At 38.4% G+C, this 24,961-nt stretch overlaps 2 protein-coding genes across 4 annotated transcripts; one reads left to right on the top strand and one right to left on the bottom strand.

Annotated features, from left to right (window-relative positions):
- The first annotated feature begins 410 nt into the window (after positions 1-410).
- On the top strand, positions 411-18,641 carry LOC102224276 (MAGUK p55 subfamily member 3-like). 3 transcript variants are annotated; one of them, XM_014473976.2, is made up of 20 exons: positions 411-646; positions 6,064-6,198; positions 6,379-6,497; positions 7,939-8,016; positions 8,137-8,217; positions 9,147-9,284; positions 9,398-9,479; positions 9,842-9,927; positions 10,584-10,658; positions 10,945-11,141; positions 11,215-11,279; positions 12,143-12,160; positions 13,130-13,171; positions 15,029-15,094; positions 15,253-15,411; positions 16,451-16,531; positions 16,650-16,743; positions 16,853-16,961; positions 17,664-17,783; positions 17,883-18,641. In XM_014473976.2, the coding sequence occupies exons 2-20, from the start codon at positions 6,174-6,176 to the stop codon at positions 18,060-18,062; spliced, it is 1,815 nt and encodes a 604-aa protein (XP_014329462.1). In that variant the 5' UTR covers positions 411-646; positions 6,064-6,173; the 3' UTR covers positions 18,063-18,641. The 3 variants fall into 3 exon arrangements, with proteins under 3 accessions (XP_014329462.1, XP_023196213.1, XP_023196214.1); XM_023340445.1 differs by lacking the exon at positions 15,029-15,094; XM_023340446.1 differs by lacking the exons at positions 411-646; positions 6,064-6,198 and having other exon boundaries at positions 6,417-6,497; positions 7,919-8,016.
- Positions 18,642-19,573: 932 nt separating this feature from the next.
- Positions 19,574-24,640, bottom strand: psmc5 (proteasome 26S subunit, ATPase 5). The gene is made up of 11 exons (XM_005812727.2): positions 24,552-24,640; positions 23,420-23,491; positions 23,264-23,333; positions 23,081-23,178; positions 22,945-23,001; positions 22,642-22,872; positions 21,769-21,895; positions 21,488-21,678; positions 20,625-20,723; positions 20,436-20,546; positions 19,574-19,817 (listed from the first exon to the last, which is right to left on the bottom strand). The coding sequence occupies exons 1-11, from the start codon at positions 24,573-24,575 to the stop codon at positions 19,677-19,679; spliced, it is 1,221 nt and encodes a 406-aa protein (XP_005812784.1). The 5' UTR covers positions 24,576-24,640; the 3' UTR covers positions 19,574-19,676.
- Between the last annotated feature and the right edge of the window lie 321 nt (positions 24,641-24,961).

Here is a 24,961-nt window from a genome sequence, read left to right as displayed (position 1 = left end):
CAAATGCTGTTATACTTTAAACAGAGAGGAATATATTGTCCGCATTCACGATCCCATTAACACACGATCTAAAACAAATAAAAACACATTTCTTCTGACTTACTAATCATTGATGATTTGGGTGTGATCATGGTAACCAAACCTCTACAAAACAAGTCACATCACATATTAGCAGGTTCTTATAAAGCAGATATTGCTCAGGATATTGCTTATGTCATATATAGGAAAGAGATTAACTGTGCACATCTTTTTGTCACCTATAAGGATTTCAGTAAAAAATTTAGAAGAAACAATACATCGGAATAACCACAGATGGACTCTACTCACTTAATTGTAATTATAAAGAAAGAACCCGCTGAAATACCCCTGAGCATGGAATTTACGAGGCGTCCCGGAAGGCAGCAGGAGACAAGGCGAGAGCGAAGTGGCATCGGGGGGAAGCGGCGGCTCATTTAGATAGACAGGAAGGAGAGGGGAAATAAAACCTAATGTGTGCCACTCAGCTGCGGACTAGACAGACAGAACCTGAGAATAAAGGAATAAATAAACAAAACAAAGGTTGGTTTGAATTTATAGCTGCCGGGCTGTCGAGTGGAAACAAAGACAGACGGAGAGAGGACCGCACGCTGAGAGGAGCCTCAACAAGGTAAGGATGCTTTCAATATGCGCTCACTCACCTCTGCACGCTTTTTTAGCCCTTATTTATTAGTCTGAGACTGAATGAGCGATGTAGAAATATACAGCGCAGGGGTCTGAGACTAAACAGCGCTGAAAGAATATGCTTTTAAAAAAAAAAAGCTTTGAGAAACTCTTAAATGTTGCAGGTTTGACAGCACATGTGTGAAGGATAAACGTGTGACTGGGTTGCATGTAAATGAGGGGTGTGGACTACTACCTGGGGTTGAATGATAGCCAGCTCCAGTCCATCTCATAAAACCACAAAAAGTAATTTTATGGCTTTATTTGCTCTTTGTAGACACATAAAGAGATTTGTTGAGGGAATTGAAGAAATTAGTGATTTTAATTAACAGTAAGTGAACACACAGAAGTCCTAAAGGCATTTTTATGATTCTGTAACTGTGTTGGGAATAATAAAAATAATAAAGTCTTTATCCTAATGGAAATATATACTTTATACTTGAAGCACGATATTTTGGTGAGCACATATTTTGCAATCAGTGTAAGTAAAGTAAACAAATGCAAGGAATGTCCTGCGCTAATGCAAAGATGAATACTTTTTTACCTTTTGGTAGTAACAAATTGCACATGGGGTTCCACAAAGCAAATTCTCGGGTCACTTCCATTCAATATATGTTTGCTCCTCCTAGCTCAGATTGCAGAGCGAAATAATGTCTCTTAAATCAGCGCTAAAAACACTTTTGGTTACTGTAGCCGTTCCTGTTTTGTTTTTTCTTATTTTACTAATTGGTTTTTATGCAATTTTCTGTACCTTTCGTTCCTTAATTTTTATTTAAAGTTCTTAGCATACCCTGTTTATGAATGCTGCTACAGGTAAACTTCCCTTGTCTTAAATATTCAAAACATCAGCAACAGATAGCAGAATACAGAAAAGAACTACACTGATAGAGGCCCCACATAGTCATTTATTGGACAAAATAAATGTAAATACACAGGAAATAAGAAAAAAGTGGCAAAATTGTGGGGTGGTGGTGAACAGCCACAAATATACAGGTAATATACACAAAAGCATGTTAGAATAGGGGAGTAAAATACAGTAACAAGTTGCCAAATACTGCAGATTAACAAAAAAAATGACTTTAAGACTTAAAATGATGCAACAATTGCTGCAAGGGGCAAAATAACATATAAACCTCTTAAAATATGACCAAATTAATCCAAAACATTATAAACATATGGCATTGATTTGTGATTTGGCCAAAGTTTATTGGTAACAAACCATAAAATCTTACAAATATTTAGAAATCTCGTTTGAGATTTATAGCCTTGCATCCCACCCGTCTGTGTCGTCTTCTAGCTTTCCACTGGATATTGTTACACTGGATTATTGCCACTTTCCCATCATCCTTGAATCAAACCTCTTCAGCATCGACTTCTGTATAAAATTTCTACTCTAACATGAAAGATAAAAGGATTTTGCCTGCAGGGTTTTGGAGTGTTTTGTGAGATAGACTCTGAAACCTCGGGGTTGTTCCCTCAGACACAAAGGCAGCTTTTATTCCAGCAGCGAGCGCTCAGGCCGGCCTGATCCTCCATCCGGCTGCTTCTCAAATGGGGGCGAGCTGAAGGTGTTTTCAAGTGATTTTCTTATAAGCTTCTTAAGAGCCGTCTGCCTCCTGACCTCCTCTGCACAAACATTTCAGTTTCTGTCTGGTGTTTTATCTAAGCAGTCTCAAAATCTCACATAATCGTATGATATCGAAATAACAATGCAGATTATAATTTCATATTTGGGCTTGGTTTCAAATCTTGATTTTAAACTTGTAAGATTACATTTGGTGAGACATTTACAATAATTTGGTAAGAGAAGCTTGTTTTTGCTAATAATTAGATGGAAATGAATTTCTTTTTAGATCACAGGTGTCAAACACAAGGTCTGGGGGCCAAATCCGGCCCACCGTACCTTTTTAAGTGGCCCTTTAGACTCCAGACTTAAGCATAAATAGAACCGTAAAGATAACAGTTGTGTGCTTAAATATTGTTTTATTAATCTAATCAAAGTGGCTTTTATCTGTTTACTGCCAAATTACATTAGTCAATGCTTCCAGTTTTACTGCGATGTGGAAATTCACACAAAATCAACAAGTTGCAGCATTTTTTGTGCTGATTCATTATTGGGAGTTTACTGAAAATTTGAAGTGATGCCAACTCCCACCTGTAGGTGGCAGTATATTGTACTCCTCCACTTCTGCCTCTTCTTTACTTATGTCAAGTTCTAGTCTGTGATTGATTTTTTTCCAGTAATAAAAAGTCACATTTAATGTCGTACATAAGTGGAAATATTGTAAAAGTCCTTGGTAATATTTTTAAATGAGCAATTTATTGCAAAACATTACAAAATAAAATGAAATCCTGGAGGGACTGAGCAATGTGAAAATGAACTTATCAAATGCAGAGACGGTTCTAACCATTTGTTTATCGGGTTTATCGATACATTTTGGCACAACTGGCCCTTTAAGAATATTTGTGATCTTAATGTGACCCAAAATGAAAACGAGTTTGACACCCCGTTTCAGATTAACATAATCTGCATCTGGAGATTTGCGCTCTACAGAATATATGGGAATATAATCGGTCAAATGCAAATATGTCAGATGAATTTTGTGGGTGGCATCATAAACGGTGGCTAGGCTTCACGCGCACACACACACACACACACACACACACAATGATGGCCAGATGGCATCTGCAGCATATTGGCGACCTGGCCTCCCCTTTAGTCTTCCTCTCGGGACCCGTTCAGCAGCGAATGAATCTGACAGGCAGGTGGCGTCCACGCATGTTTACGTTCGAGCCGAGGGGAGAGAGACATTTGGTTAAAATATCTGTACACAATATTTGGAGATTTGGCCGGTTTCTCGCTTAACAACATGTGTGATCCACATTAACGTAAGCTGATTTACCAAGTATACACTCCGCCTCATGCAGTTTGTAGTTTTTGTCTCTTTATTGACAATTTCTCTGCATCACTACTGACACTTCCTTCTGCTTTAGTTCCATCGAAATCTTCATTCATGCTCTCACTGCGCGCTCTGTCGTCTAAATCCTAGAGGTTAGATAAAAGCACCATATGGTGCGTGGAAACCATAAGTAACTCGAGTTAATGAGTGAGAGAAACACCAGAATGATGGTTGGGTTAAGCTGTCGCTGACAGCTTGTGATTGGAGAGAGTCGGATTGTCGACTCTCATGGACAAACATAGAAAACTCGAATGTGCTAAGTAGGCAAAAGCCTGATTCTCTTGGTGTAATGACCCTGAGCATCCACGTGCTGACACCAAAATATGAATATGAATATTGAATATTCTATATAATATTGCTGTAAGAACCATTTTTGCATTACTATAATTTTGCCAAATGGACTCAAAGCAAAAATGAAAACCCTTAATTTCCTTTAAGTATTTATATTAAAGCCTTTTTGCTTTTCTCTTTATGCAGTGCAAACAGAAATAGAAAGCTACTATTAGCTAGTTAGTTAGTCAGGTTATGGCCAACATTTATCATTCTCTTAACCAAGGAAAAGATGTGAGAGCCTGCAAGGTCAGACCTGCAGTGCACAGCATCTTAGTGTTCCTTCATAGGTATTCTTGGTGGATCCATGTTTAGTGCCAAGTGAGAATTCAAATTGAAATTAATTAAAAAATACTTTATTAATCCCAGAGGGAAATTAAATGTAACCCGTATTATTCAAGGTTCTTCAAAAGGTTGTTGAGAAGGAGAATTGTTCGTTCGTTTTGGTTCTGAGAACAAGCCAAGCTATAAATAGTATTTTAAAAAACAATATCATTAAATCATGCCAACTCTGACAAGTTTTTATTTACTACGTTGAAATACGGTTTCTGGTCTGTTTAGTTTGCTGAAACAAATACATATTTGCCAATTAAAATACATCATGTCGTAACGTAATCTTTAAACTTTGATATTGTCGTATCAAAGATTAAAGCTAAAGAAACGACAGTCAGTTAAGCAGACGATAATCATTCACTTCTTAATATCTGTATTGTATTTTACCAGCTTTTAAAATGGAGTCAAGAATTCAGATTTCCCAACTTTATCTGAACTGAGATTTTCTACATTTTAAGTATATTTTCTAAAACCGTAACAGAACACTTTAATGTGTTAAAAACACAACAGTTTCATTTCTCTGCTGTAGCTCTGCACATTCAGCTCAATAAACACATAATGAGTGAAGTTGAGCTAAAGTTGTAACATGAACGCATCCAGCAGCGTTAGACTGAATCAGTCTGGGAGGATTATTATTATTGATGCCTGGTTCAAGGCTCAGTTTTTGACTGAGGTTAAAGGTCATGACTCAGCTGAGCAGTTTCACACAGATGGCTTGTAATCACAGTGGCGACATAAGTCTTTCACCATACTGCATGAGGATTAGTTCAGGCACAGCTGTGCAAAATAATAGGGTTGACGAGAAGCAGATAAAAGTTTGTCTTTGTCACTTTTTCTTGCATACAGACATATTTACTACTGTAAACACTGATGTTGCTTATTTTCTTGCAGCACAACGTTCGAGTAAAATTACGAGCATCGCAGCATTTAGAGAAACGCATTATTACAGTATAGCCACATGCCAATTTGTGCTACATTTGTGCTGGTTTGTGGAGCAAAAAATTCATTTGTGCTGCTGTCATTTTAAGATATTAATAAAAGTTTCTGGAGGTCAGAGAACTTCAGTCCGTGGGTCCCACATTTATGAAATCAAATCAAACTGAGCAGCCAAAAGTTGTTTTTTGTCTCTTTTTGTTATATACAGACATATATACCTCCATGGCCAATGATATGGCTAATTTTCTTGCAGCACAAGGTTCCACTGATGATTGACACCAAATTTGATGTGCTATAATTTTCCTGCACAAACATAGGACATACGTCTAACATTAATTTTGTTTCATTTAGGTAATGTAGAGGGGCCAGTTAAACCTTTGACCTTTAGACTTTCATTAATATCTTCAAAAGAAAAGCAGCACAAATGCAGCTCTTAACCAAGAATGACAAATATTAACACATTAATATTGGTGGGATGATGAGTGATTGTATCATTCCAGGCTAAATTGGCCAGTTTTATTTGACCTCACAGTTCTCCAGTGCAGCAGTTTGAGATTAGCTTCATGCCTCAGTAAAAAGAGCAGGTAATAATTACAGCAAAGCTTCAGCATGAATGAATCCATTGATCACCATCAGAACGACGCCACTCTCTCCTTCATCTTACATTTAATGGCTTTTTAATTAGAAATTACAATCAGAGCTCTGCCCTCTGTAATGTCATGCATAAAAAGGTTTAAATTGTCAGAGCATACAACTTTGATTTACCTTTACTGTCTATAAATATGTTGGGTTTTTTTTCCTGTAGTTGTGTGTGACTCCCCACACGTGAGGATAAGAAGAAAACAGAATCAGCTTTCCTTCCTTTCCCCTCCTCGTTCTCTCCATCTCCTCATCCTCCTCTGAAGGGTTGAAGCCATGCCCATCGTTTCTGCAAATACAGGTAGAGTGAAATAAATGTCCTCCATATTTGTTCACGTTTGATGCTGTTTATGTGCTTACAAAAAGCCAGATGTTGTACGATGGTCAGTTGCCGGTTATTTAAAAACTGGATTGTGAAGGAATAAAACAAGGATGCAAATAATGGTATGATTATTTTTTTATTTATTATTTGTATTTGCAGGGCTGCATGAGACTCTGGCCATCCTCACATCTCAGCTCCACCCTGATGCCAACCACAAGGAGGACCTGGTCTTCCTCAGAGACGTCTTCAGTGAGAAAGGCATCGGTTACCTCATGAAGGTAGAGCAGATTCTTAATATTAGATGTACAAAATGTAATTTATGAACCTTTTTTTGCGCCTAATGTTTGAATCCATCAATTCAACAACAAAAAATCTGCCAACCATTAACTAATTAATAAAATCCACTACCACTCTGTTTCCATAAATATTATTAAAAGTAGCAACTAAGTTGTTGTTATTTAATATATAAAAATATTGAATGCACAGTTATCTAATTTGTTGTAAATAATTTGTTGTTTTGTTCACAAATATGCATTCATGTTTTTTTGTTTTTTTTTAATTACCCTCCTCATTTGCCCATTTCTTTTAAACACAATAGGATATTTTTAAAAACTGTGCAGTATTATTTATTTCCTCGTCCCCAATCTCTGGGATGAGGTTGCCGAGGTGGTTAAGAAGCTCCTCGGTGGCAAGGCCCCGGGGGTGGATGAGATCCGCCCGGAGTTCCTTAAGGCTCTGGATGTTGTAGGGTTGTGTTGGCTGACGCGACTCTGCAATATCGCATGGACATCGGGGGCAGTTCCCCTGGATTGGCAGACTGGGGTGGTGGTCCCCCTGTTCAAAAAGGGGGACCGGAGGGTGTGCTCCAATTATAGAGGGGTCACACTCTTAAGCCTCCCTGGAAAGGTCTATTCGGGGGTCCTGCAGAGGAGGGTCCGTCGGATAGTGGAACCTCGGATCCAGGAAGAGCAGTGTGGTTTTCGTCCTGGTCGTGGAACACTGGACCAGCTCTACACCCTCGGCAGGGTCCTGGAGGGTGCATGGGAGTTCGCCCAACCGGTCTAAATGTGTTTTGTGGACTTGGAGAAGGTGTTCGACCGTGTCCCTCGGGGAGCCCTGTGTTCTCCGGGAGTATGGGGTACCGGGCCCTTTGATACGGGCTGTCAGGTCCCTGTATGACTGGTGTCAGAGTCTGGTCCGCATTGCCGGCAGTAAGTCGGGCTCGTTTCCGGTGAGAGTTGGACTCCGCCAGGGCTGAGCTTTGTCACCGATTCTGTTCATCACTTTCATGGACAGAATTTCTAGGCGCAGCCAAGGTGTTGAGGGGATCCGATTTGGTGGCCTTAGGATCTCATCTCTGCTTTTTGCGGATTATATGGTCCTATTGGCTTCATCAGGCTGTGATCTGCAGCTCTCGCTGGAGCGGTTCGCAGCCGGGATGAGGATCAGTGCCTCCAAATCCGAGGCCATGGTCTTGAGCCGGAAAAGGGTAGAGTGCCTTCTCCAGGTCGGGGGGGGATGTCCTGCCCCAAGTGGAGGAGTTCAAGTATCTTGGGATCTTGCTCACGAATGGGGGAAGAAGGGAGTGGGGGATCGACAGGCAGAGGAAAATATATTGGGGTATCACTAGCTTTTAAGTTTATGATTTCTTAAAAAATAAGTTTCATTAATATTCATCATCTCTTATACATCTATTTAGTTTCTCTTATGTCCCTGCAGATCCACGAGCGGTTAAAGCTGTATGAGAAGTACAGCCCCACGCCGGTCCTACACAGCGCCTCCTGTCTGGCAGAGGATGTATGTGCAGCGAAGTTTCCCTCCGAACATTCTTTAAATTGAACTGTTCATTTCTCTTTGTGTGACACTAATATCTCATAGAGTGATCTAAAAGAAATAAGTGTGATTTTGGCTTGTTAGCTGGCAGAAGAGCTTCAGAGTGGGCCGCTGCAGGATGACGAGCAAGAGCTGCTCCTTTTGCTGAACACACCTCACCTGAAGGTAGATTCCCATTTACTCTAAAACTAGCTTTTAAAAAACTGAATGTTCAGTCTATTCCCCTTTAATAATGACATTCAGCTTAGTGGTTTTCTTTTGGAGAATAGAAGATGAACGTAAAAATGAATCTCTTGGTTTTTCCCTCAACTTTTCCTCAACATTGAATAATATTTTTGCCTTTTTCAATCAAAAAAAAAATGCTTTATTTATCCCAGAGAAATTAGATGTTGTTGTATCTTGAAAAAGTTGTGCATGGTGATGCTGTGGTAGCAGTCAGTCTCGCAGAGAATATAAAGAGGCCTCTGACTGAAGACAGTTGCTGACGTGCTAACAGCTTAGTTTCCAGGGCACAGAGACAATATTTCACAGCAACATGTCCTGTATGACTGTTTAAATTCTCCGTTTTTAACTCCTTTGGTATTTGGGGCTTTTAGATCAGGTATTATTTGAGCTTTTGAGATGCTAATCAGCTGCTCCCAGTTGTAATAACAAGATCTTGTTGCTACAGTTTTGCCGAAATTTAAAAAAAAAGACCTGGTGCTGTGGTGGCCCGGGGCGTGGCGCGGCCCGGCCTGCGTGTTGGGGCCTTGTGGCTGTGGTCGCGGGTTTGGTTCCCGGCCTGGTGGCATTTGCCGCATGTCTTCCCCCTCTCTCGTTGCCCTGTTTCCTGTAGAGCTACTTTCGGGTGGAGGCCACTAGACCCAACAAAACCGTAGAAAAAAATAACAGACCAATAATTCTTCCATACGCACAGTATATAAAACCCGGGGGAATAATTGTCCAAACGTATAACCTCAGCTAAAAACAAGTCTGAACAGAAGTTGAGAAAAAACAGATCAGACTAAAGTAGGAGAGTTTCTCCAACCTCCGTGAGTGAACTCTGTGTTCTCGGTTTACTTTAATGCATCTGTTTTATCTGTTGACTCATGCAGGCGGTGCTGTCAGCTCACGACATTGTTGCCCAGAAGAAATTTGACCCGGTTCTTCCCCCGTTGCCAGAAGATTTGGACGATGACTTTGAGGAAGAGTCTGTGAAGATCGTCCGTCTGGTTAAGAACAAAGAGCCTCTGGTGAGGGTTGACTTAAAATGCTTACCTTGACCACAGAAAACCCAAGCTCCAGTTGAACGTTCATTTTTGTTTTTGTTATTTTTTTATTTTATTTTTCTTTTCTTTTTCACAAGGGAGCAACCATTCGGAGAGACGAGGCCACCGGAGCTGTAATCGTGGCCAGAATCATGCGGGGAGGGGCGGCTGACCGCAGCGGTGAGGCCTGTGAATCGCTAAATCTTTCTGTTCTTTTAGGAATCAAATGAACATTCAGTAGGACAACAGCAGGAAGGAGCTATATGTAAATAATCCTGAAGCTTCTATAGAGGAAACTACAGTAATCTTTCTCTTATACGTTAGAAGTTGATGTCATCAGAGCTGCTACATGTGAGCAGATTAAACTCTGCGACCCATTGAACTGTCAGCGGGCATCAAATCCTTGAGATTATGGCCACAAAATTGCATATTTCCAGATTATAAGTGACTGGCCTTCACCATGGGGATGTTGTTGACTTGTCGCCAGTGGGAAATAGCTCCAGTATTTTTCTGCCTGCGGTTTGAAACACGTCTGCTTTCAGGTCTGGTCCATGTAGGAGATGAACTGCGAGAGGTGAACGGAAACCTGATCACTCACAAAAGGCCTGATGAGATCAGCCAGATCCTGGTAAACACCGAACAATTGTTGGCGTTCAGAATGATGATGATGATGGTGGTGGTGATGATGATGATGATGGTGGTGGTGATGATGGTGATGATGATGATGATGATGGTGGTGATGATGATGATGATGATGATGATGGTGGTGGTGATGATTATGATGGTGGTGATGATGATGATGGTGGTGATGACGGTGATGATGATGATGATGGTGGTTGTGATGGTGATGATGGTGGTGATGATGATGGTGGTGATGATGATTATGATGGTGGTGATGATGATGATGGTGGTGATGACGGTGATGATGATGATGATGGTGGTTGTAATGGTGATGATGGTGGTGGTGATGATGATGATGATGATGGTGGTTGTGATGGTGATGATGATGGTGGTAGTAATGATGGTGATGATGGTGGTGATGGTGATGATGATGGTGGTGGTGATGATGATGATGATGATGGTGGTGGTTGTGATGGTGATGATGATGGTGGTAGTAATGATGGTGATGATGATGATGATGGTGATTATGATGGTGGTGATGATGATGATGGTGGTGATGATCATCATCATGGTGATGGTGATGATGATTATGGTGATGATGATGATGATGATGATGGTGATGATGAAGATGGTGACCATGTTTCTCTGCTGGTGTCTCCTCAGTCTCAGTCTCAGGGCTCCATCACTCTGAAAATCATCCCAGCTGTTGCTGAAGAAGATCGACTGAAGGAGAGCAGAGTAAAGTTCATCCTTCCATCCATCCATCCATTTAATTATTAATGCTCCCATCTGTCCATCCACTCATCCATCCATCTGTTCATCCATCCAGAATACATCCATCCATCTGTTTCATCATCCATCCATCCTTCTGTCTATCCATTAATTATTCATCCTTCCTTCATTTGTTTATTTCTGTTTATCCATTCATCTTGTTCTGTGCCTGTATTTATTTTTTAAACTCTTCATTGTTTTGTCCAGTGGAATAATATAAAGTATTTAGTAATTTTTCCTTCCTGACCTGAAGGTCTACCTGCGCGCTCTGTTTGACTACACACCGTTTGAGGACAAGGCTACGCCGTGTCAAGAGGCGGGACTTCCTTTCAAGAGAGGGGATGTCCTGCAGGTCGTCAGCCAGGAGGACGCCACCTGGTGGCAAGCCAAGAAAGTGGGCGACTGCAACCTGCGTGCTGCCCTCATCCCCTCCATTCAGTTTCAGGAGAGGTAAAATTACTCTTTTGACATTATTGTGTGTATCGTCTCTTTTGTAATGGAAACATTATGGATCTGGTTCCAGGCGTCTGAGATACAGAATGAAGATGAATTCCCTTCCTGCTCCTCTGTCGCCCAAAGCTCCAACATGTAAGAGTTACTTACCTCTGAAAACTCGTCAAAATCTCTGCATATGACCTGCAACTGTACATGACATCAAATGTAGATGAAATCCAATCTATGGAAGATACGCAGAAAAAGAGGTTATTTAAAAGGTTGAGCTTAATCTCTGAAATAATTAAAGATTTAATTTAAAAATAACATGAAACAAAAACAAATCTATTCTTAGAATCAAATTACTAAACTAGACATTTTTCAGTCATGTCACATGACTGGTGAATATAGATTTAAATTTAATGTGTCCTTCCAACCTCATGTCCTTCCTTTCTTTCTTCTTTCTTCCAGTTTAACCTTCTTTTTTTTCTTGTCCTGAGTTCCATCTTTCCTTGAGTCATTCTTTCTCTCTTTCCTTGTTTTTTGTTCTTTCCTTTCTTTTTCCATTTTTCTCCTACATTGCTTCTACCTCCCTTCCTTTTTCTTTCTTTGTTTTCTTCTTTCTTCCTTTGTTCCTTTATTTTTTTTGTTTGTTTCTTTCACCACCATTTATATCTGGACTACGCCTATAAAGGAGTTCTGGTTTGTTTTTAATTTTTCCCCTGTTGTGTTTTCTTTACTTATCGGATTCTGGGAAAAACATTGGATTATAGTTTTACAAGCCCAAACTTAACAGCATTGAGTGATCATAAATGCATCTAAACATCTCACCAGACCTCAGTTATCCAGGTCCAAACCTCCCTGATAACATAGGTACAGAAAAGCAGAAATATGACACTTTAAAAATGGTTGTGAATTTGAGAAAAACATTCTAATATGTACAGTAGAAGCCCGAGAACGTTGGTATTAACGTTTTGCTACAATGATGCTTTGTGTTGCTCTCACTTTGCCAACCTCAGATGATCGGACAGAGAAAGGTACGTTCAGAAACCCTCATGTTAGAAAACATGAACCATCTTTAGACAGAAACAACCAACCTGAGGCGTTAAACACAAATACAACCCAACAGAGTAACCAAAAACTGTACTCAAGTAAGAGTAGCACTACTTATTTTTACTCAATTAGAGTAAAAGGTATTTGGTAAAGCATCTACTCAAGTACTGAGAAACTGATCAAATTATCAATCATTCAATATTTAAAATGTACATAATCAGACTGACCAAAATATAAAGTTAAGTGGAAATTTTAATGGATGAAAATGACAATAATTTAAAGAAGTAACAAAATCAGGCAAAAGACAAAATTTTCAAATCAGTTTCTTTCAATAAAAAACTCATGAGACCTTAACAAAAACTGCAGGTGTGTGTCTGATGAATTTTGATTAAAACATGTTTGTTTTTCATTCAGTAGGTAGAAAATTTAGTCAAGTAAGAGTAGAGATACGTCATAATAAAGTTACTCAAGTGAAAGTAAAAAGTGCAGCAATAAAAGTTAGATTTTTTCTCCATAAAGTTATTCAAGTAACTGTAATTTAATAAATGTAACTAGCTACCAACCAACTCTGCTCAGACACAGCAGTGAAAAGTTTTTTTTATTGTTTTTATCTAAAAACTGCTTTTCAGAGGACATGTAAAAGTGTTTATACTTCTCTGAATATTTTTTCTTCTTTGTTGTTTTTGTGTTTGACGCCTCGGTGAAACCATATTTTCATGCCTTAATATCGTTCTGAAATTCTCCCAAGTGTTTTGCCTGAAACTTAGAAACATTCGGATTCAGTTTTAGTCCTTCCTTCATACAGGATCATGAATTTGCTTTAAAACATTTGTTTTTGCTTTGTTTATACCACGCCTCTCCTGACTGTAACTGTACTGTGCCTGCTGTGAGTCTCCTCTGCAGCATCCCCTCCCTGTTCTCACCCCGTTTTCTCCCTGCTTGTTGTCCCACAGAAGACTGTGACAGTAAAAGTGCTCTGAATGGAAAGGATGTAGGTGAGGAAGCACGCCGCCTTAAACATCATGTTGGCTTAGCCTGTGCGCTAATTCATGCTTTATTTTAGAGGCTGCAGGCTATTGTTGCTAAAGTGTTAATGTAGGTGTTTGTGCGTGTGTTTTTTCTGCTCCTTACATATTAAAGTTGTTGTTTTTTCTTTAAATATTTATTTATTTAAAGAAATGTAAAAATTTCCTTTGATATTTGTGAGCTGTCTCTTAGTTTCCAAGGTACTCAGCTTTCTAAAGAAAACTGTTCTGAACAAATATGCTGGGATGAGTTACATTTTTAAGTTAGGAGAAAAATTACCATCTTTTCCTTTAAATTCAGTAGATAAAACTGTTAAATCAGTATTCTGCTTCTTTAAAAAGCTGAACTTTCCTGCTTGGTTAAAAAGTTTTTAAGGATATTAAATCACAGTTTAAACATAGTTATTGAGACTTGGTGATATAATACAAAGTAAAGAATAATGCATTTTGTCACTAACTCTAACATTGTGTGTTAGATTGGTAAATAAGTTATTTTACTTCTTTTGCTTGTTAAATTGCACATTAATCTTTAGATTGAAGTCATTATTGTAAGTAACTAGGACACAAAATCTTTTACTTCCACTTTTAATGATGGAAACATTTGGTTTTCAGATGAGTTTCTCTTTCTGTGATGGTTTAACTTTCACTGTGAACTTTTTTGGAAAAGTTAATTAAACTGTTGCAATCACTTCACGACAAGAAGTACTAAATAATTTAATTTCTTTAAAGAATAAAATTAAAAGGAAATGGGCCAAACAGTGAACTAACTACTACACCCTCATAAAGAAATGATTGTCAGTGTCACTTCTGATAAGTTTTTAAATGAGGTATCCTCAAAATCTTATATGCACATTGATACTCACCGGGTATATTTACGTCAAATATGTGTAGAAACTGCGTGATTTGTCTCCCTCTGCTGGCAAACGTAGTAATACTTTTGATGTGTTACTTTAGAAAGTAGCATTTAGTTGTTTTTTTTTAAAAAAACAAATAAGCAAATCCCCAAAATAATAATATTTCAAGTGACTGCTTGCTGATTTATTCTTTGCTAAATAAATACATTTTTTGTTAGTTCATTGGAACATGAACAGTTAGGTGTGACAATTACCAGGATGGAGCTTTTATAGCTTATCACATAATATCTACATCGTAGTGTTTTCCTTTGTAAATTAGTCTTTGAAATTTTTGCAACGTGATTAATTCAAAGTAAAATGACTTCCTTCTCCAAAATATTAAACTTAAACTAATTTTTTTTTTATTACATAGGGGGGAAAAACAACAAAACAGTGTCATTTAAATCTTCTGCTTCTCCAGTAGTGTTTCCTTCTCCAGTTTACATCTTATCCTATTTAGTTTTGTTTCTGTTGCATTTAGAGTTAAACTGGATTTTAAAGTTTACGTTGATTTAGAACAGTTTTGATTATCACTAACACACGGCTGGCTGAATGTCTTTAAGTGCTTGATATCCGGTTCATCTTTTCTCTGTTTCCAAAAAAGTAATAATCTATATTACTGCAGCATACAGATTATTAGTAAATGTACACATTTTAAATGAATCTCTGACATCATAGGAAGTATCTGAATGGCTTATTGTGCCTTCTGTTTCTTTGAAACGCCTTTTTGAGCTAATTTATTCTAACAAGCAGGATTGTTGGAATATATTAGGGTTTTTGTCTCACAGTGTCACAGTGGGCCATCATGGCTTCTCATTGGCTAGCTCCAACTGCTGGTTTTTTTCCAAAGGCGGACGCGGCCTGCATGGCTTCATAGCTTCCATTGTGTTGGTGACTGAAACTGGTGAAATAAATGTCTAATATGACGCTGTAGTTTCTCCCAAGAGTAAGGCAGCTCCTGCCTTCTGTGGCCAGGCTTTCTCATGGGAATTTTACTCAGGTACTCTTACTGGTTTCCTACGGTGTTTGCTGTGCTGTAACACAGTTCTAATCGTGCTTTTGACATATGTTTAGATAAAAAAAGACAGTTTATACTTAAGGAATTGTTGCTTCTATTTTCTGGAAAAACAAGTCTGTTCCTGTATGTCTCGACCGCAGCCAGTTTACGCCGAAGTTTCAGGCTGAAAAAAGATCGACAGGGTTCACCGGCAGAGACCCAAACGCCAGACGGCCATCGGACGGACTTCCGGATCTATGAGGAAGTTACGCAATATTTGCCACGCCCTGGAGAAAAGCCCCGCCTTATTGTACTGATAGGTAGGTACGCTGTTAAAAAACTGACATATTTTCAAAGAAAACATTTGCTGTGGCAGCAGAAATGAAAGAAACGAGTTAGGACTTAAGAGAGAAGGATTTATTTAAAAAAAACAGATTTAAATTACTGTTGTGAGAAGTCAAAAGTGTGTTTTTCAGTCTTTAAATTAAAATGTGTTAAAATCGGGCTAAACAAATACAATAAGGTTTATGTTTTCTTTTAGTTGGAATTCCTTGGAGATATATTAGAAAAATACGTGGGAAAGATTATGCTGCTTTGATTTTGATGATACTTTATGAATAACAAAAGTGAAAGCGTTGCTCCGTTTACACTTTTTTTGCTCTTCTTGCCATTGACAGAAATTAACTTTTTAAAATCTATTTCTGTATTTGTTTTGTCTTGTTTTTTTATGTTTCTTTGGTAACACTTTATTTGAAGGGATTTGCATATGACTGACATGCATTTGGTAAATAATGACACTTGTAATTCAAAATTGACACTTTTATTGGATTTTTAATGCATGTTTAATTGAACTTTGCGTTAAAAGTTTCATTATTTACCAAATAATGCAAAGTTGGCACTTTTAATGGTCTTTTAATTAATCTTTTAGTGCATCTTTTCATTAAAATTGTCATTATTATTAAATAAATAATTATTAGATTATTTATTTAATGCAAAGTTGACACTTTTATTGGACTTTTAATGCTTGTTTAATTGAACTTTGCATTAAAAGTTTCATTATTTACCAAATAATGCAAAGTTGACACTATTAATCAACGTTTAATGCAACTTTGTATTAAAATTGTCATTATTTAACGAATGATATTCACGACAGCAGTGGTAAACATTTATGAAGACTCTTGTCATGTCAATCTTATGCATATGCCTTCAAAAAAAGTGCTATCTTTTCCTTTTTGACTTGTACATGGAAAGGTTAAAAATGACAGAAAAATAAGTAAAATTTCCAATATCAGATTTGATAGAAATTATAGGGTTGCATTTTTAAAAATATGTTTAAACTAATCATTTTCGGGGCCACAGGTTCGCTAGGAGCTCGGGTCACGGAGCTAAAACAGAAGGTGATAGCAGATAATCCTCGATGGTTTGGTCTGGCTGTTCCTCGTAAGTATTCCTGTACATAAAATGCATAATTTAGCTGATGCAGCCACTATATTCAATAACATGTGTTTATCTCCATTTCATCTGGCCTGGTGGTTGTTTGAACCTTGACCTTCTGAAGACACGACCCGAGCCAGAAAGACTCACGAGAGAGAAGGAGTGGAGTATCACTTCATCAGCAGGGCAGCTTTTGAGGTCGACATCCAGAATGGGAAGTGAGTAAACAAACATTATTATAAATAGAAAGTTTTAACAAAACGACGATTTTTGTTTTTTTTTTAACTCGTGCAAACTAATTTCTGAGAATTATGTTTTGTTCTTCAGGTTTATTGAATATGGGGAGTATAAAGAGAATCTGTACGGCACCAGCTTGGAGTCCATTCATAAAGTTCTGAGTCAGAACAAAGTCTGTTTAGTGGATGTGCAGCCAGAGGTGAGTATGACTGTCATCATCTACAGCAGGGATGACAAACCCATCTTCCTTTTGGGCCAAATTAAGACCTTGGATGTTCTTAAAGGGCCAGAATGTACTGATAAAGTCTATTGAACTGTTGAAATATAAATAAATCCTTAAAATTAAATAATATTGAACATCTGTTGAGTCCATCCAGAATTTTGCAATTGTTTCTGTGATTTTTTTTAAATGTTTTATTTTGCACTAGAAAAGTATTTGTGGTAGTACTTTAGAAATGTTTGCGACTTTTTATTAGTCACCACATCATTATGGATTATAACTCAACATTAAGAGAGGCTGAGGTAGCTGTTTAGTAGAAGTAAGAAAACATTACTCACTGCCATTATTTCCCTCCATTTTTGTGAAAAATCTACAATAAACTCACAATCAAAGAAAGTGCAGGGTTTTGCTTATTTTTACATGAATGTCCATGATAATTGACAAGAAACTGGAGGGTCTGACTGATGCAATGTGGCAGTAAACAGATAAAACCTGATTTGAATTGACTGATAAAATAATATTTAAACGCACTGTTGTTATCTTGATGGTTTTTTTTATGTATCCAACTACTGGTTGTTATGTTACATCTCAGTTTAAGGTACATTTTTAATTATAAATGACTGTAATGTATCGTGGTAGGTGGTTTAGCTGCATTGTGATGAATGTTTCCACATCATTCAGGCCCTGAAGACTCTGCGAACAGCCGAGTTCAAACCATACATCATCTTCGTGACGCCTCGCTTCCCCGACAGTCAAAGAAAACACTTCGGCTCCTCTTCCTCTCTCAGCGGCGGGATCACGGTAACTCACACGGCGACACCACCCACACGAAAAGCAGCATACGGATTTTTATTACTGGTGATGTTTGGTGAGTGAAAGTAATTGTCTGGTTGTCGCCAGGAGGAGGACCTGCAGGAAATGAAGCAGTCTGCAGAGAAGATGGACGAGTGCTACGGCCATTGGGTGGATTACGTGTTGGTGAAGGAGGACCCAGTGAGTGCCTTAGTGGAGCTCCAGGTGGCGCTGGAGAGGGTGCAGACAGAGCCGCAGTGGGTTCCTGTGTGCTGGGTGAGGCGTTAGCCTAATCAACTTCCTGATAAACGGAGACCACTGTGCAAGGACCCACCGCTGTGGGGGGTCAAGTGTTTACTGCCATGCAACCATTCCACACTTAGAGAAGGACCGCCATGAAAAACAGAAAAATGTTTCTGATAGTTGATACAGTCACAGGAAAAATAAGTACACCCTGTTTTGGCAGACTCTTAAAGGGCCAGCAGACGTTTTCCACTTAGTGCCGTTTTATAGCACCGTCAAGTAACTATGTTAACTTCTGATATAAAAATGCTGTATGACTTTGTAATTTAATGAAGTAAAATTATTAAAACTCCTGCTCTTTCTAAAACTCCACGTTCAGGAAATCATCATGGCTCCTCTATTAACCCTTTAACAGTTTTACCAGCACTGCATTTAGCAATAGCTCATATAATAAGCTCAGCAGTTCCACCTGAGGTGTTTGCTAATTGCTGCTGGCTAGTCTGAAGGAGCTGAATGAACTGCTCTGTGAAGCAGAAGCTTGAGAGCCTCAGCTCTGAGGAGGAGCTGCGTCTCAAAGGCGGGGCTATGTCCATCTAGACGTTTTGCACAGCTGAATGGTTGCCATGGGAGACTCAGTGATTTCTGATACATGCATGAAAGAATCAAGGCAACATAAAGCTCTGGAAAAAATTAAGAGCCCACTGCACTGAACTGCATTGGAAACCTCACGGTTATTCCACCAAATATTGATTTCTAAACTCTTCCTGAGTTAAAACATTAGTATTGTTTCTAAATGAATATGAACTTGTTCTCTTTGCATTATTTGAGGTCTGAAAGCTCTGCATCTTTTTTGACCATTTCTCATTTTCTGCAATACTAAATATTTGCTTTGAATTTTAGAGACATGTCAGTAGTTCATAGAATAAAAGAACAATCTTCATTTTACTCAAACATATACCTATAAAAAGCAAAATCAGAGAAAGTGATCATTCTTAAATTTTTTACAGAGCTGCATGCGTTTTTGATGAGGGAATAACTTAACATATTGCCGATACCCTTCCATACTGGTGTTAAAACACACCTGGAGATGAGGAAAAATTATTTATCATTTAGCAAAGATTCCACATATAGATGACTAATTTATCTTTGTAAAATCCTCTGAAAGCAGCAAGGGTGTACTTATTTTCCTATGCCTGTTGTTACAGTTAAGGAAACTTTCTTTGTGTCGTTATTGCAAATAAAGTCTGCAGTGGCTGCCGGGTTGCAGGTGAGACTGTTGTAGTGAAGCAGTGCTGATGTACATACTGTATATCTAAAGTACAGCGGTAGAATAACAGCTAACTCAGGCATGTTTCAGTCAATGTCACAGATCTGTTGTGGTCAGTAATAGAAGACCTGTGTTAAAAGCAGCTATACTGTGAAGTGCCATAATGAATGTGTTGAATTCACACAGGAAACTGTTGCAACCTGTGAGCTGACAGAATAAATCTGCCCTGCTGGACAAATGTCAAGTTTGGTTTATTAAATATTTGGAATAAAAAGAAAAACTAATCAAATATCACCAGGGAAACTATTTAATTCTGGACTCATACAAACAAAGAAAGGAAAATGTACATATGTATTTGCAACATGTGCAGGAACTCCACACTTTTTTTTCTTTTACTTCCACAGCTTCTTGATAGACATGTTCTTCTCGCTGTCTTTCTGCATCACCTTCGCCACGGCCATCTCAAAGTCCTCCTGCGTGACGTGAACTCTCCGTTCCCTCAGAGCGTACATCCCTGCCTCTGTGCAGACGCCCTAAAACCAAAAACACGCACATTATGTACTAATCAATTATTCTGACCATTAATCGGATAAAAACAAATTGCCAAATTCTGCTGATTTTTTTTATTTAACCTGTAGAGACTTTTTATACAGTATTGAAAATGCATTAAAAACTGCAAATAAATATTTAATAACCTAAAATGTAATAATATAGCATTTCTTTAGTGAACGTTTGATCATTTGCAGCAAAGGATGAATTTGTAGCTAAAAGAAATACTTTAAACATCAATATGTGTAATGCTTGATTGAACGTCGATACAGTCTATGACTGATTAATTTTTTCATTAACCAATTACTAGGATAACTAAAGGTCCTTGATAGGATTTTTTTAACGAGGTGAAGCTAATACTGTTTATTTTTAATCTTATTGAAAAGTTTTGTACAGTTTTGGCTGAATTACTGCTCTCAGTATGTTGCTCTTTCAGTAAATTGTTTTTTTTAGTCTATATTCCAGCTAACGATTAATTATCTATTAAATTAGTTGACGATTATTTCAAGAATCAATTAATCGGTTCAGCCCTGAACCAGATTTAGTTGTGTTCCTGCTCATCCAGATGCTAAATTCCTCAGATTAACAGACGTAATCCCCACCTTGACCTCGGCTCCGGAGGCTCCCGGCATGAGCTCTGCGATCTTCCTCAGGTTGATGCCCCGAGTGAGATTCATTTTCCTGGAGTGGATCTTCAGGATGTCCAGACGGGCCTGTTACACGCAGAAGTGTTAACATTTTTAAGCAAATAAAATAAACTTCCTTTTTTAAGAAAATGTAGTGATAGGAACCTCTTCGTTAGGAGGAGGGAACTCGATCTTTCTGTCGATCCTTCCTGGCCTGAGCAGAGCCGAGTCCAAGATGTCGATACGGTTGGTGGCCATGATGACCTGAAAAGTAACGGCACGTCAGCTTTTCTCTAACGAGGGACTGTTTGTCATCTCCAAGCAGAACGTCTATTTTCTGAAATGTGACCTGAGATCAGATTTTACGGACCAGCGAATACATCAGTTCTAACAGGTTCAAGTAAAACACTCTTCGGTGTGGAAGTTATTACTGTAAAATAAAAAAAATAAAAAAAAGAGACTTATTCTTATCCATATAAGGATCCTCTCGTTTTGCCTTGTGTGTTTGACAAAAAAGTTAGATTATTAAAGTAATACTTTAATCTGATCTGTGTGATATTTCTGATGTTGCAATGATATTTTCTTGGCTCTTTGTTCTCAGAATGTCCCCGATGCTGTTTGACCTTTAGCATCTCAAACACTTTGGACACTGATGGCAGGAAAAGCAAATCTAGAAGGCCAAATATATAACTGCAGTGGTCAATTTGCATTTGTAATGGTATATTTTAACATTTTTATGAATGCCAGTCCTTACAGTTTGTTTTTCTTCAGAAGATAAAGGGGAAATCTTTATACAGTGGGAAAAGTTTTACTATACCTGCCATAAAATTGTAAAAGTGATATAGATATCAGAAAATTAGTTGCAGCTGTTATGGGGGAATTTTATAATTTTCAAAAACTTTTCTATTTTAAACTGATTACATATGCCATTATAACTACTTTAGCGTGGGTTTCTTACTTATGGTGCAGGACACTTCACTGTACAGTCGTTAAACCTTTAGTCGTGGAACCGAACCGATTTGCGTCACCTTGATGTTTTTAGTGGCCTCGAACCCGTCCAGCTGGTTGAGCAGCTCCAGCATCGTCCTCTGCACCTCGCTGTCTCCACCCGAGCCGCCCTCCAGGCGGGACGAGCCGATGGAGTCGATCTCGTCCATGAAAATGATGGAGGGGGCGTGTTCCCTCGCCATAACGAACAGCTCACGCACCATGCGAGCGCCTGGGACGGAGCCGGAGACATTACAGAGTTAGGAGACGTTTCAGGAACTTGGCTGCAGGATTGATAAGAGATGTGAAGATGGGAAGTCACCCTCTCCGATGAATTTCTGGACCAGTTCAGAGCCGGAGACCCTGATGAAGGTGCAGTCAGTGTGGTGGGCTACCGCTCTGGCTAGCAGAGTCTTCCCAGTTCCTGGTGGTCCGTACAGCAGCACACCCTGCAACGAACAAGAAACTTTGCTGACTACTGCGGCAATGAATCAATTAATCCAATTTCTGGCATTTTAAGATTTAATTTTTGGAGAATCTGGATTTTTTCTTTCCACTGATGCACCACTATCTGTGTTTCCATGGTTCAGAGTGATGTAAGCACGCCCAAGGCAGCCATCTTGTGTGATAAGCAACCTTCACAGCTTCAACTTATTTGGACTTCGAAGCTACACTGCTCAAAAAAATAAAGGGAACACTTAAACAGGTGTTTAACACTTAAAGTGTTCCCTTTATTTTTTTGAGCAGTATATTATATATTTTTTTTAATTACAAGAATAAAGTTGTAACATTAGGAGAATGAAGCAGTAACTTTCTGAAAATCAAACAAAAAAATTAAATGTGGAATGTTGAGCATCTTGTAAAGTTACACAGCATCACTTTTACAGATAATACCTGATAGAAATACTTCATCTTTTAACACATCAGAATCACATGATTATCAGTAACAGGACTTTGAAACTACATTCCTGTAATTAAACAAAAATTCTTGTAGCCTGATCCTACTACTCTGTTGTACCACTAAAATAAAACGCACTTTTTGAAAACATTTTAGGCATTTGTCATTTCTTTTTTAGAAAAGAAAACTAAAAAAAAATATAAGTTGATTAAAATCATAAAACTTGCTCAGCCCTACTGGTCTCCAAACTGACTGTAAAACACCCCAAAATAAAAGCATTCATTAACTTTCACCCACCTTTGGCTGTGCGATTCCCAAAGCCTCAAACAGCTCTGGGTGCTTCACCGGCAGCTCTATGACTTCTTTGATCTCCTTGATCTGTTTGTCCAGCCCACCAATCATTTCATAGGTGGAGTCCGGAACCTTCTCCACCATCATCAGGGAAACCAGAGGGTCCACTTTGTTGGGCAGGATCTTGTGTAGGGTATAGCTGTCGTTACGCAAAGCCACGCGGCAATTTGGAGTTACCTGGTGGAAAAGTGACATTAACATAAAACCTGAAAATGTGTTCTCCTGAAACTGATCGGCTATAATACTTACATCATTGATGTCAATGTTCTTGTCCACATCCACAACAAATTTCCCCTCAGGATGCACCTATGCAGACAAAGGAAGAAGTCAGATAAAACTGCAGAGAAAGAATTAAGCTGCAGTTCAGACCCGCAGCGCTGCATACCTTCACCAGCACTTTCTTTTTGTCCATAACCCGAACCACTTCCCCCACGTAGGATCCCTGCTCCTGCAGCAGCTGCAGCTCCTCACGGAGCAGACGCACTGACGGGCAAAAACAGGTAAACATGTTTATATCCAAACCCTGTGAGCTTTTTAAAAATAATATGTTAAAAAAATAAAAATCTACCTTTGGCATTGAGTTCATTCCTTTGCGCCTGCAGACGTCTCAGATTCTGGCTCTTATCGTTCACCGTCAGCTGTTATGAGAGAAAGACAACAACAGAAATGAAGCACTGACCCTTTAGCAGAAGGAGTTCTCACTAACTTTGCATATCATGCTCACCTGTAGCTCTTCTATCTTCGATAAGTAGTACTGCCGGAGACCTGACCCACCTTTAAACTCCCCTGTCTCCATCTGGCAGAGGAGAAGTGACCTTAAATGCATTTCTTATACAGCCAGATTTAGCCTCTGAACAATTATTTACTGTACATTTAGAGTGGAATGGGGTCAGGCTTATATTATTGTATCTTACAAGCATGAAAACAATAAAAAAGGGAGATTAAAAACAACAAAATACTAAAACGTTTTCTATTCATGGTCTTAATGAAACCAGAAAAAGTCGGGTAAGGAAAAAAAAAACAAAGAACAAAATTACCTAAACCTTAAAATGGCTTTTTTAAATGGTGGAAATATGTTGAACATCTTACACTCCAATATGAAGTAAAAATGATTTTAGAACAATATTTGCTCTATTTTACGCTGTCCTTTTTTCGCTATATAAAAAATTGATACATATTGTTCCTCTTAGCTTTTATTTTATTTCGTCTACGTATTAATGCAATATATGCTTGAAGTCGAAGTCAAATTCTTTGGGCACCAAATCTTGGCCAATAGAGCTAATTCAGATATCGATGAAAACTGATGGATCACTGCACTTTAAAAGCACTTGTTTGTAAAAGTAACAAACCTAAAGTGTGGAGAGTATCAGTACACAACTGAAATGTATACATAAGCACAAATTTCAGTGACTCCAGGGTGAAATTAGTTTTCTTTTAACTCTGACTAACATTTGTTAGCATGAGCTAATACCCGAGTAAACGTTTGGTTAAAAGGTGATAAACCAAAAATTTGGTTGCTTATAAAAACACAATTCATCTTAAATGTAAAAACATACGCTACAATTGTGAAGAAGTTGTTTACATTCGATACAGGAAGCAAAGTTAATGTTAACGAAGCCTATAGTTGACAGCGAGCCTACAGCTCCTTAGCAGGCTCGGCTACAATGAGACAGCAAACCTGCACAACACATTCATTGTTTTCAATAAAAATATCCCTTAGGTTTTTTAACTAACGCTCCCAATACCTGATACAACACAACAGGTCAAAAGTAATTATTCACCAAAAAGCGCTACAATATAATTTTCCTACTAGTTTTATGATTAAAATCAACAAAACGACAGAAAATTACACCTACTTGATCGGTTCCGTCTACCTCCATCTTGAAATTTCGGCGTCCGCTTCAGCGCAGTCGTATTTCCGGTGAGCTTCTTCTTCAATGTGGATTTGCAGTAAATAACTTAGATCGCCCCCTGCAGTTAAAGTTATAAAACGGAACTACTGTTTCTTCGTTTAACCGAATGGTTCCCAAACTTTTTATACAAAATACTCAGAAGTTCAGTAAACAACTGTATTCAAGTAAAAGTAGCAATACCTCAACATATTTTAGTCAAGTAGCTGCCTAAGAAATTACTCAAGCAAAAAAAGTATTTGGTAAAATGGCAACTGAAGTACTGAGCACCTGGTCAGAACGACTGATTTAATGTTTAAAAGGATTTCACTACACAGGCAAAAAATAAAAAAAGATATGTGCAAATTTTAAAGACT

The sequence above is a fragment of the Xiphophorus maculatus genome, chromosome 10, assembly GCF_002775205.1.
Source record: "Xiphophorus maculatus strain JP 163 A chromosome 10, X_maculatus-5.0-male, whole genome shotgun sequence".
Lineage (NCBI taxonomy): Eukaryota > Metazoa > Chordata > Actinopteri > Cyprinodontiformes > Poeciliidae > Xiphophorus > Xiphophorus maculatus.
This window is presented reverse-complemented; position numbering and strand designations above follow the sequence as displayed.